The sequence below is a fragment of the Gymnodraco acuticeps genome, unplaced genomic scaffold (genome assembly GCF_902827175.1).
Source record: "Gymnodraco acuticeps unplaced genomic scaffold, fGymAcu1.1, whole genome shotgun sequence".
In the NCBI taxonomy this organism is placed as follows: domain Eukaryota; kingdom Metazoa; phylum Chordata; class Actinopteri; order Perciformes; family Bathydraconidae; genus Gymnodraco; species Gymnodraco acuticeps.
This window is the reverse complement of record NW_022991370.1, coordinates 20,001-32,018: the sequence shown is the minus strand read 5'-3', so window position 1 is coordinate 32,018 and position 12,018 is coordinate 20,001. Positions and strand designations below refer to the sequence as shown.

General features: G+C 43.5%; 1 protein-coding gene across 1 annotated transcript; it reads left to right on the top strand.

Annotated features, from left to right (window-relative positions):
• Positions 1-4,390: 4,390 nt before the first annotated feature.
• On the top strand, positions 4,391-7,881 carry LOC117562806 (homeobox protein Hox-B5a-like). Its single transcript, XM_034240708.1, has 2 exons — positions 4,391-5,259; positions 6,632-7,881. The coding sequence occupies exons 1-2, from the start codon at positions 4,599-4,601 to the stop codon at positions 6,877-6,879; spliced, it is 909 nt and encodes a 302-aa protein (XP_034096599.1). The 5' UTR covers positions 4,391-4,598; the 3' UTR covers positions 6,880-7,881.
• The last annotated feature ends 4,137 nt before the right edge of the window (positions 7,882-12,018 follow it).

Genomic DNA, 12,018 nt, shown 5'->3' with positions numbered 1-12,018 from the left:
CATGTTGTTGGTTTTTCGGTGTGTTTTTTTTTAGTCTATACAACAGTAGTATTTTAGTTTCCAAAGTGAACATCGAGGAATAGTTTCATTTTGATTTAGTGCCCCACTTACACCCGCGCATAAAGACTCGTAAACCTTTTACCCTCTAAATCATGCACGCACATATTTACGGCGCGAGAGGCAGCGCACGCGTTTTTCTTTTTGGAAATGACAAGGGGCGCGAGCTCTCGCTGATGGCCGGCTGCACTAATTGATGACCAGCCCAAGAGAGAAAGTTGACCTGTCCTCGAGCCGAGCAGACAGACCCGTCACACACACACACACACACACACACACACACACACACACACACACACACACACACACACACACACACACACACACACACACACACACTTCACCAGGCAAAGTGGACAATGTCCTCGTGACCCTTTGAACTCTGCGTGTCCTCTGAGTGACCGGCGCGCGGGGTCCATCTCTCGGCAGGATAGCGGCTTGGGATTCAGCGACGCAAGCGCGTTAACGCTAAAGGACCTCTTTACCTTTTACATGATATTTAGCTGGTATTTCGTCCAAAGTGAATAACATACACTTCAATACTATATATTTGCCCGTGGGAGCAATGTTGGTGCTAATCATATGACCCAACAACACAAAAATATGTTCACTGCGGGGGCTGGGATCGAACCACTGACCCTCTGATCGGTGGATCAGCCGTCCTTTCGACATAATCTTATTTCTAGCAAATTATGTGTGTGGTGACAAATTAAAACATGCACTCTAACAACATTAGCAGTTTAATCAACAGAAAATGCATCATTAATTTGGGATGTGGCTTAGAAAGCGAAATGCTTGTCTAACAATCGATGTTCTTGGGCAAGATACTGAATACAAATACCTTTCGTGCTATTTAAGTCGCTTTGTCAACTAAATTAAATGTTATGTAATTTCATGTAGGCCTTTTACACCTATCTAACACCGAAACGTCTTATATCAGAAAATATAATTGTTGTTTATAATACTCCTACTTTACCACACTTTAGTTTGTTTGAGTTTCTCAACTGCTTTAGAAGACTGCCATGTCTATATTCTAATTCTTATTGTTTTGAAATATTTCTATTGGGGTATCTGAATACTCAGTTGTGTTATCCCACTTGTTGTGCTGGCTACGTGGAATTGGAGTATGATATTCCATTGTAGGACATTAATAAACGGGAGACCCATTATAACTTTTGAATTTGCCCTATTATACGCCTTGGCTTACAAAGAGATGTTAGACCCATCAGTTAGACACACAGTATGAAAATGCTATTGCAATATTCTTATAAAACTCATAATCAGTGTAACATTTTCTAAATGTATTCTATGCTGGCAACAGATCACATAACAGTGTTTTAACGTCACCATAATGCTATTCACCTTATGAGTTTGCCTAGAGGACTCTGACTTCCATGCATGTTCTATATTTTAATCATTATTAATGTGACGTAATTTTATTTTGGAACAGATTTTTGCTGGAGACGTACAGGTCTTTCTCTTGTTTGCCTGCCGCATTGAGTTTATATATTCATTTGCTGCCAAGGGAATAGATGACATGGGTTCTCAGTACATAGGTAATCAGCAACATTCAATTCAGACCATGCTCAAAGATTCCAAAGTAGAAGTGTTGTAACAGACAGAGAAGCTGAGGCTCCTCTGGCAGATGTTCTACAGTGAAAGGCTTCGCTGTGACCCAGAGGACTCATTTGACAGACCAACACTTTCTAACTGCACACACGTGTTTGCTGTTTTCATGTTTTTGGCAAAGAATGGTACAGACCTTTGTGTCGTCTGAGCGTTCTGTCTAACTTGTGTTCTCCTGAGCATAAAACAAGCTTTGATTTAAGCTGCCTCTAAATGTATCAAGAGTTTAAAATTATGCCATGAACTGGACACACTCTTTTACATTTGAGCTTAATATGAAATCAAAAACAAGGGGCTCTTTACAACATCTGTGCACAGCTTGCCGTGAGGATTGAAGTGAAGATTGCAATGAATTGTGCTCACAGTTGTGCACTGCATGTAAGAATATTTAGTGGTTGATTGTATCCATGAGCAATCTGAGCACATGCAGATTCAGGACACATTCCAGTAACAGGAATTCTGAGGAATCCTCATAGCCAAACTGGATAGCTAACAAAAAGTCAAAATGAAGACAAAAAATGGAATGGAAACAAAATACAGAAAACAAGAATCCAACATCCTGCTGTTTTGAAAGCTCAACATCTAAATAAATATGACTTATTTTATCTGTTGAATTACTTTGGGCCAAAGTGGGCAGGAAGCCGTTTCGAGGCACAAATATCCAGTGTGCTGAATCTAAATATAACGAAGGGAATGTGTTCAAAAGTGTGAGCCAACTGGGTCAGGGCCTCCTGTTGCTCTCGGGACATTTCTGGCACACTTTGGCTTCTTTTTAGGCCCTCTGAATGCTTCCAAATGAATGATTTAAAACTGTTTACATTTTTAAACTGTAGTGAGATAAATAGCAAATATGACTTCTGTGTTGTCCCTGTTAGAGCCTTCTGCTTTTGTTTTATTTTGCCTGGTGACTTCCAGATTATTTCTCTTCCAACTGCTGGTTCCTTTTGACGACGTGTGACTCAGTGTGACAGCAGCTGTCTGAAATGTGGCCTGGAGCTGCTAGCACACATGCCGGAGCACATTAATGCACACAGTCCCTCAAAGAGTGCATGCATTTTTATCATTTCTTACAAAAAGATCTGGAATCTGCGCCGCATGTTCCCGTCTGTGTGCATGCACGTGTGTGTCATAGCTACAACGAAACATGCACACACTAAGAGGCTTTATGAAAACACTCACAGACACACACACACACACACACACACACACACACACACACACACACACACACACACACACACACACACACACTCAGCCAGACACACAGAGGCACCCTGGCTGAAATGCATCCCAAGCCGGGAATCATCAAATCATAAATCATCAGATTTCCATCCAGTGTAGACGTCACAGATCAGGTTTAACATTCCTGCTCTGCAGCTGCAGACAGAGAGAGGCCAATCACACGTTCTGTATCAGACTCTGTGGGAATGGTTCAATTATTCAGGTAAAAGTTATGGCTAGTCATTGTAACAGTTTATTGCTACAACACACTTCCTGTTTGACTAAAGCTTTATTATTTTAATCAGCATTATGTTTGTATATCCAACGTGGAGAGGTTGTATGCATACTGCATTCAACATGCGGAACAGGAAACACTTCAAAAGTAAATATACATTAGTATTTATAGTCCGTTCATTGAATATGGTTCATTTGGACAGGTCATGTGTTAAAGAAGCATAGTGGTAAATATTGATTCTATTATTTAAAATATTTCAGTAAAAGTAGAGAAGTTTTCCGCGGCCCTGATTGCATAACTGCCTCTGCTCACAGATGTGTTGGTGATTCAGGAGTGCGTAATGACGCAGTAAAGTGCCTATGCATTCAGCATTTATGGCGCAATAAATATTCGTGTATTTTATGACTTTTGACACTTTGAACACATTAATGTTATTTTAAATACTTCAGTTGTTTTTTAAATGTATTATTATTATTATTATTATTATAAGTAGTAGTAGTAGTAGTAGTAGTAGTAGTAGTAGTAGTAGTAGTAGTAGTAGTAGTAGTAGTAGTAGTAGTAGTAGTAGTAGTAGTAGTAGTATTAATATTGTATGATTTTCTTTTTTGTATTTTGTATTTTATTGTTATTTTTCTTGTAGGCCAATGGGCGGAGGACCTATTTTCTCAGCTGAAGGTGTAAGCATTGACAATTGGGTGTGTGCCCTCTATAATTAACAGGTTAGTTCATGGTGTATGATCACTGGCTCCTAAATTCCAAACGGTCAAAGGTCAGGTGACACACCTGAGTGAGGCCACACACACTCACAGGAAGATAAAAAGGGGAGGGAGATAATATATTATAAAACCTCTCTAAGACTTTTTTTTCGAGTTCCTACTTCTATTTCTCTTTGTTAATCAGTGCAATAAATTATGTCTGCAGTAGGTGGCGCTCTGAGCTCACCCCCGGCACCTCCAGCTGCAGAATAAAGTGTGTGTGTGTGAGAGAGAGAAAGAGAGAGAGATTTACCCCGCCCCTCCCTTCACCATTAGAAACCTCAGAGCATGAATTACCTCTCCAAAGTCATCGGTGAGAATTTACGACTGGTCAACAAAAGCACGTGACCGCCTCCCCCCTCTGCTCTCTGCTCTATCTCTCTCTCTCTCTCTCTCTCTCTCTCTCTCTCTCTCTCTCTCTCTCTCTCTCTCTCCTCCTTCACCTCACCCCTCAACTCCCCCACCACACACACACACACACACGCTCACACACACACACCCCTCAATCCAACACACACACCACCCCACCCCCATATTTGGACGGCGCATACATAGCTAAAAACGAAGTACAGTGCAACGCCATAATTCACTAATACATCATAAATCGTTGAAAGTACCCGCGTTATAACGACCAAGAGAAATCTAACAAATCAAGCGCCCCTTAGCACTCAGCTGTAAGCCTGCAACTCTCTAAAACAACCTAAATGAGCTCTTACTTTGTAAACTCGTTCTCGGGGCGCTACCCAAATGGCCCCGACTATCAACTGCTAAATTATGGAGCCGGCAGCGGCGCAATGAACGGCGGGACGTACAGGGACTCTTCCTCCGCCAACATGCACCATGCACCGGGCTCTTACGGCTATAGCTACAATGGCATGGACCTGACCGTCACCAACCGGGGAGGGGGGAGCAGCGGCGGCTCCGCCAGCACCGGAGGACACTTCGGGGACTCCCGGGGCTTCGGCTCCCCGGCCCCGGAGACGGGCTTCAGGCAGCAGTCCAGCTGCTCCCTCGCTTCCGCGGGAGAATCCCTCCTGTCACCCGGCAGTGGAGACAACAAACTCGGCGCCAGGAGCTCGTCTCCCCGTTCGGAGCAACCAGGAAGCGGAATTTTGAGCTCTCCAAACCTGTCCTCCACATCCTCCTCCTCCGGTGGCGGCGGCGGCGGCGGCACGGCGCAGCAATTCACGGAGCTGGACGACGCTTCAGAGACCGACGAGCTGCAGCCCGGCCACGGCAACCCGCCACCCAGGAGCGGGCAGAGGCAGGAGGGCGGCCCGGGGGGAGCAGCCGCTGGCAGCACGGCAGGCAGCGAGGCGCCTCCGCAAATATTCCCCTGGATGAGAAAGCTGCACATTAACCATGGTACATGCCGCTCTTGTGTTTACAGCCCATTATCTGTATATCATAGGGCGATACTATTCCTAATGTTGGCCGAATAGACTTATTGCTGCTTTGATTTGAGTAAATTGGCAGTTGGTTGTTTAGCTACGGTTCCCTTATTTTCCTGCAACGCACAAAGCCTTTAGCACTGCGTCAATTGAATATAATAATGTGACTGTCAGTAAGGGGTTTGAACCGTGAGTAAAGCACAAGCTGTCTTTTTAGTTTGGTGTCATCAGAGAGGATTTTTCAGTATGTTGTTGGACTTATTTGGAAATCACCTTAACATGGCAGCCTCTGGTTAACCGTCTGAAGTTGTTTTTCACCGTGTGTCCACAGGTTATCAGGGTGAAATTCGTTTAGCATTTCCCTCCTGTCCAAGCTAGGGACCCCGGATGGTTGCCCCCTGTGTGTTTTCTTCCTCTTTTTTTATTTTAGCAAATTCCACAAAAGCGTCATAAATCTGTCAGGGGATAGGCGAGCCGGGCAGCAAAGCCTGACCGGCTGAGGAGTGCAGACACAGCCGGGTGGGAATAGAAAGAAAGGGGGAGAAATAGAAAGAGAGGCCAGGAAGGCTTTGCAGACAGTTGCTCCTTTGAAAAGTGAAGCTTTATTACGTGTGGGAACTTTATTAGGGAGGTGAGACAGAGGACGGGGCAATAAAACCCCGAAGGGAGCTGAGGGAGTACAAAGGGGGGCAGAGAGGGTGATGGTGAAAAGAAAACAGTAATGTGACAAATAAAAGCAAATCTCTCAGCACAGGCTGTGGAGTGGAAATTACTGAAATAAAATGTGTCGAGAAAGACTTGTGTCGAGAATGACAATGTTACGCACAGTTATTGTGCCTTTTACGCACGTTGATTGTTTTACAACTGTGGGTTAAATCAGCCTGTTGTATCGTGTATAGGGGATATAAACAATCATAGTAACACCTGTAGCTGCAATGCAGCACAGGCCAATACAACACACATGTAGAAAACATGATCTTTGTGAAGGCTAATGCTGCGTCAGAGCTGGGCCAACAGTATATGTATTTTTAAAAATATTTGAAGTGCCTTTATTGGAGAGGCAGAGCTGAAAATGCGAGACAGAGGGGGTGACATGCGTAAATGGTGCTGGTTCGGACTCGAACCCGGGTCTCTCCTCTGCACTATAGGGACTGAGGTTTACGGCGGCCAAGATTGTGTTTTTCGGGCATTATTAGTGTTATTTTATACTTGGGTGTACTAAAGTGTATTGAAAGGTGTTCCTGGTATTTTGTCCACACACTGTCAGTTTCCATTTCTAAATGGTAACCATGTGGTGCGTCCAAACGCGGCCCTCTAACACCCTTTTGTTCACTCCAAACCCTCAGATATGACAGGCCCGGATGGGAAACGAGCGCGGACGGCGTACACGCGCTATCAGACGCTCGAGCTGGAGAAGGAGTTCCACTTCAACCGGTACCTCACGCGGCGGCGACGCATCGAGATCGCGCACGCGCTCTGCCTCACGGAGCGGCAGATCAAGATCTGGTTCCAGAACCGGAGGATGAAATGGAAGAAGGACAACAAACTGAAAAGCATGAGCCTCGCCACCGCGGGTAGCGCCTTCCAACCGTAGAAGTGAACCCATCACAAATCCACATAACCAGGGAAAAGAAGGACAGCAGGAAAACAGACAGAACGTTGAAGAAAAACAACAAGAATCCATGGTGCGGAAGATGAAGAAACGTGTACAAACAGATTCCAAATCTAGATTTTAAAAACACTTCCTCACATTAACTTAGTACTGTACAGCAGCGCAGCACTTTTCATTTCTCCGGCATGTCGGTCTTTGGTGTTTTAACGCGTAAACATGACTGTGGTACTTGTAAAAAAAAATACACAAACGTAGTGTTCCTGTATGTTGTCGTTTATCAAATCTGTCCGGAGCAGAGGAGTCGAGATAAGGAAAGGATGAAGGATGCTACCTAATTTCTACTTACGTCCTACCTTACAACCTTGCTACCTACCTGTTGTTTAATGTCTGAATATCGTTTTATGTGCGATGTTTAATATTTGAAAATGTGCTTCCTAGAGATGTTAGCATGTGAGCTCTTATTGTAAGTTGTTTACAGTCAATAACGTGAGTATAGCATTTAGTCTGAGTCTCTGTCAGTGAGTGCTCCTATTTTTACGAAGCAGTGTGTGTGTGTGTGTGTGTGTGTGTGTGTGTGTGTGTGTGTGTGTGTGTGTGTGTGTGTGTGTGTGTGTGTGTGTGTGTGTGTGTGTGTGTGTGTGTGTGTCCAAAAACAAACAATCCCTGTTGTATATAGCTCTATTATTCAAAAAAGTGTAACTGTATATTATTTGTATTATTATTGTAATTATTGGACACATGTTTCTGAAAGGATGTATATAGATATATATTGACATTTTTTAAATGTCCAGTTGGCTATTTGTATTTGCAGTATGCGTATGTATGCGTGCCTGCGTGTGAGTGAGTGAGTGTGTGTGCGCATGAAAGATAGAAGGCTACCGTCCTGTGCCTTACAGGATGGTAGCCTTTCTGCCAATCCGACAATGAGCTTTTTGTATTTGTTTGTAACTTGGAGTAAAAATAAAGTTTCCCATATTCAAAGTAGCTGCTATCCGTCCAAACTGCCGCACAAATGGCTCACCTTGCTTCAAAGACTTTGATATTTACTCCAGCCAACGTTTTTAGCGTTCTTTAAGTTCTGCGTAAAATCAAGTGAGCACATTTGCGCTTGTTGCCATTATAGATTTATGAAAATAATATATATTTCATGTGCTAATCTGTTTCCATCAGCCAAATTCTCCGATGTATTTATACTTCTATGTGGCTTAGAAATATCCCAAGATAGTGTTATTGGTCCTGGTTAGGCCAATGTGTTTTCTGGACCTTCTAGCAATCTCTTTTGAACATTTTAGTCTTGTTACTTTACATAACAGTTTTCTACTCCAGATGATTACAGATGGAAAATAGAGAGTCGCTTGATGCGTAAAGACGCATCCAACCATCCGTCCGGAGGCCTGTGGTCTGTTTCCCAGGCCCACATTTCTGAGGCGGCAACATCCTGGGAGTCATGCTCACCAAGCAGTAACCCAGATTCATGAAACACACACACTCACTCACTCACACAAGCGCCACACACACAAAGGCCATTTTTCATCTCTGCTGACCAAGTCTGAAAAGACAACAAACTATATGGATGAATTGATCACTTTCATCTAAAAGGCCTCCCTTTCCCGCCACTGCTGGACGGATTAACTTCTCCTGATTTCCAACTGTAAAACCAACTGAACTTAAAAACTCACCGGCTGATGCTGCTTCTCATACAAGGCTCTAATTCTGAGCTGATGGGGGGGAGGTGGGGGGGGGAGAGGTCCTGCTCCGAGCCTCATCTGGTCACAACCGCTATCTCCTGCCTTCTCTGTGTTTGTGTATGTGTGTGTGTTGAGATATTTTTTAAAGCCTTCTGCTTTGGGGCCAAACTATAAAAAGCAGCTAGCTTTGACATTTACATGTCAAACGGATGAGGGTTTTTATCTCCAGTTTGGATCGTAAAGATCAGGCCTGGCCTTAGACTGATAGCTCTCACTGGCTCTCCTCTGGTCACGTGGGGTCCATAAAGTTAGTTTTATGGTTTTGGGGAGTTGACAATGTACTATATATTTCACATTCTGGAAAGCGAGTGACGGTTTAACGGCTTAGCGGGGATCCTAAAGGGGTCAGTAAAGTGGAGACAGAGTGCGAGGGAGGGTGGTGTGTGTATGAGAGAGAGAACAGGCCACTACTACCGGCCGCTGCTCCGGCTCCGGTTCACACGCCGAGCCCGGAGCTGCGCGCTGTGCCGCTGTGGACGCTGGGAACACCCGGTGGAGAGGAAGAGCCAGGACGCACAGTGAGTACTGTCTCAAGGCTGTGTGAGTGCGGGCTGTATATGAAGGGGGGGCTTTGTAATTACCATGTCACTCACTCACCCTGTAATGCTGCTGTATTAACGCGCGCGCTGAGAGCTCCGGTGTATTTGAGATTCGTTGTTGTGTCTGCTCCGCACAGATGGAGTGGAATGCTGCGTGGGTACTTCTCTGGAACCCCTAATGTATGCATGTGTGCGTTTTAGTTCTTGCGTAATTATCGCACACAGCCCCACAGGAGACTTGATCCTCCGTGTGGAGGTCTTCGTGTGCATGATGTGTACAAACTTACTAAACGTTTACAACATACCCAGGATCAGGTAGAAAGCTATACGGGCGCATATCAGGTGTTCCCTTGAGGCTTCAATCTGAACATGGGGTGCCTTCGTGTACTAGTGAAAGCCTGATGAAGCAGAATTGTGTTTGTCAAAGGTTTGGGTCTTGTTTGGCTATTAGGCTTGCTCTTATGGATCACAAGGAAACATGGAAACAAATGTGAGAAATATCATATTTCCTCTGATGGCTTTAATTGCAGCATTTTTGGAGAGGAAATCTTTTCTATCACTGTACTTAACTTTTACGCACGGTCATTGTAAAAATGGTTTCAGATAGAGATTGCACCGAGAAAATTGACAAAGACATGCACATGCACATGCACATACACACACACCCACACACACACACAAACACACACACACACACACACACACACACACACACACACACACACACACACACACACACACACAAGCCTATGGCGTGGTGAAATGCGACCTTGGGCATAAGTAAATCTTTGTCTGTCCCCGGCCCTTGTATTTTCCATGCAGGATGGGTGTGAGTTCAAAATGCGTCGTGGATACAAACATTCCTAAGGCTCCTTCCAGATTATTTTACACCAGAGCTCTGGCCTCTGGTGCTTTTTAGGCATTCTCAATTTCGTATTTGTAGACATTTCGTTAAAAAAACTATTCAGCTATTTGCTGCGTGTTTATATTCACACAGAAGTGAAATGAGGCGCACACACACACACGCGCACACACACACACACACACACACCCTCACTGCATTTGTGTTTAACTCAATCTGTTGTTGTTGTTGAGGAAAAGCTGTAAATCAAATCAAACCTCTGCAAGAAGCTCACGCTATTGATTTTACTCCATAGAGATAAAACAATTGACTTATTCCAACATATAAAGAATAAAAAGACTCAATCAACTGGAATACAGAATTACAAGATCAAGTTGAAGCGTGTCTTTGTGCGTGAAGTCTTTTAGAACTCCTGCCATTTTTTAAATCTGAAGCAAAGATTAGTGAAACTGTTTATGAGTGTTTTGAAAAATGCATCGATGACAGGCACACACTGCACCACAACTAATGAACAAGCGTGAAAGCAACACTCTTTGAAAGCTTTACCAATCTCATTTAACCCGCGTGACACAAGAACATCCTGTGACACTAAAGCTCCAATTCACTGATCTCTGTTCAGCCTTTAATTCTAATGTTATGTAACTCCTAAACACACATTTACAACACTATAAACAACACCAGGCGATTGAACATCACACATTAATAAGGAAAATAGGACATGGAATAAGTAGGTCACGTGACTCAAAAATTCTCCGAATAAACAATATAATCTTCTTCTAAAATGTTAAATGGAAACTATATATCTAAATTCCACAACTCATATCTGTGTATTCGTTTCTGCTATATGGATATACCATTAAAAGTGTCTTACAAATTCAAATGTAACGTAAATGTATTAAGTTTGACCTATTGCATCTGTATTAACAGTATCACTCTGTTTCAAACCGTAATAGACACATTATAGCATTATGTGTCGATAACGCCACCCAAAATATGCTTTACAAATATATATGTTTTTAGTAAGGGTGAAACTAGAAGTCAAATGTGTGTCCCCCTTTAGATCTGTAGCACCTCGCCACTCTCTCCCCTCTGATGTCTGAAGCAGGACTCGAACTGTCAAGCAGGCCGGCTACCAGTCACGCGGCGCCGTGCTCTCCTCAGCTTCTTATTGCTTAGATCCATCATGTAAATTGTTTAATGTCTCGTGCCAGGGCGCACGTTCATATTTCGCTAAATACCAAAAGGAGTTTCGAACATTTTCAGTCACTATATGGTGTCCCTTGCTTTCTGCTCGAGAGTTATCAGACGATCCCTGAGGGGAAACTGTCCATGAGACAAGCTACGTCACAATGAGCCAATTACATTAATAGTTCTCATTTTGTGTTCGGGTGAAACCGCAACATGGCGCCCTGCAGAGGCCGACACATGGGATACAGAGTGTGGAGTGCTTATCAGAATTAATACAGAAGGAACCATGGCTGACTGAAATCAGACGCGGTGTCTCTAGAATTCATTTGGGCAGAACATGTATTAAAAAATAGCCGACTGCATCAGTCAGGGATATGAGACGCGGGTAAACCTCCAGGAAAATAAAGTAGTCAACCTGAAATTAACTGCATATTTTTCGTCCAAATGCAGGCTTAGTTTTATGGAAGATTGTGTTATCAAAATATGGGTGTTTCTCATGAAGTAGAAACTTTAACGCACACGTCTGTCCGTGTCCTACTCTATTTTTAAAGTAGGCTAAGTGTCATTTTATTTAAATATAAGCAGCTCTTTTTAGAATATCACACTGTAAGTAACCCTAAACTTAACCTGTTCTCACAGTGTTTATGTAGAGTACTTCACGTCTGAGTGTAAGCCTCCCTGCCATGACCACACAGTTAATCCGGAGTCTAATAAGAGAGGAGGATTGTGCTCTCAAACTCTCATTTATTACGCATGAAGCCGGCCTGCTGCAATGCTTTTCCAG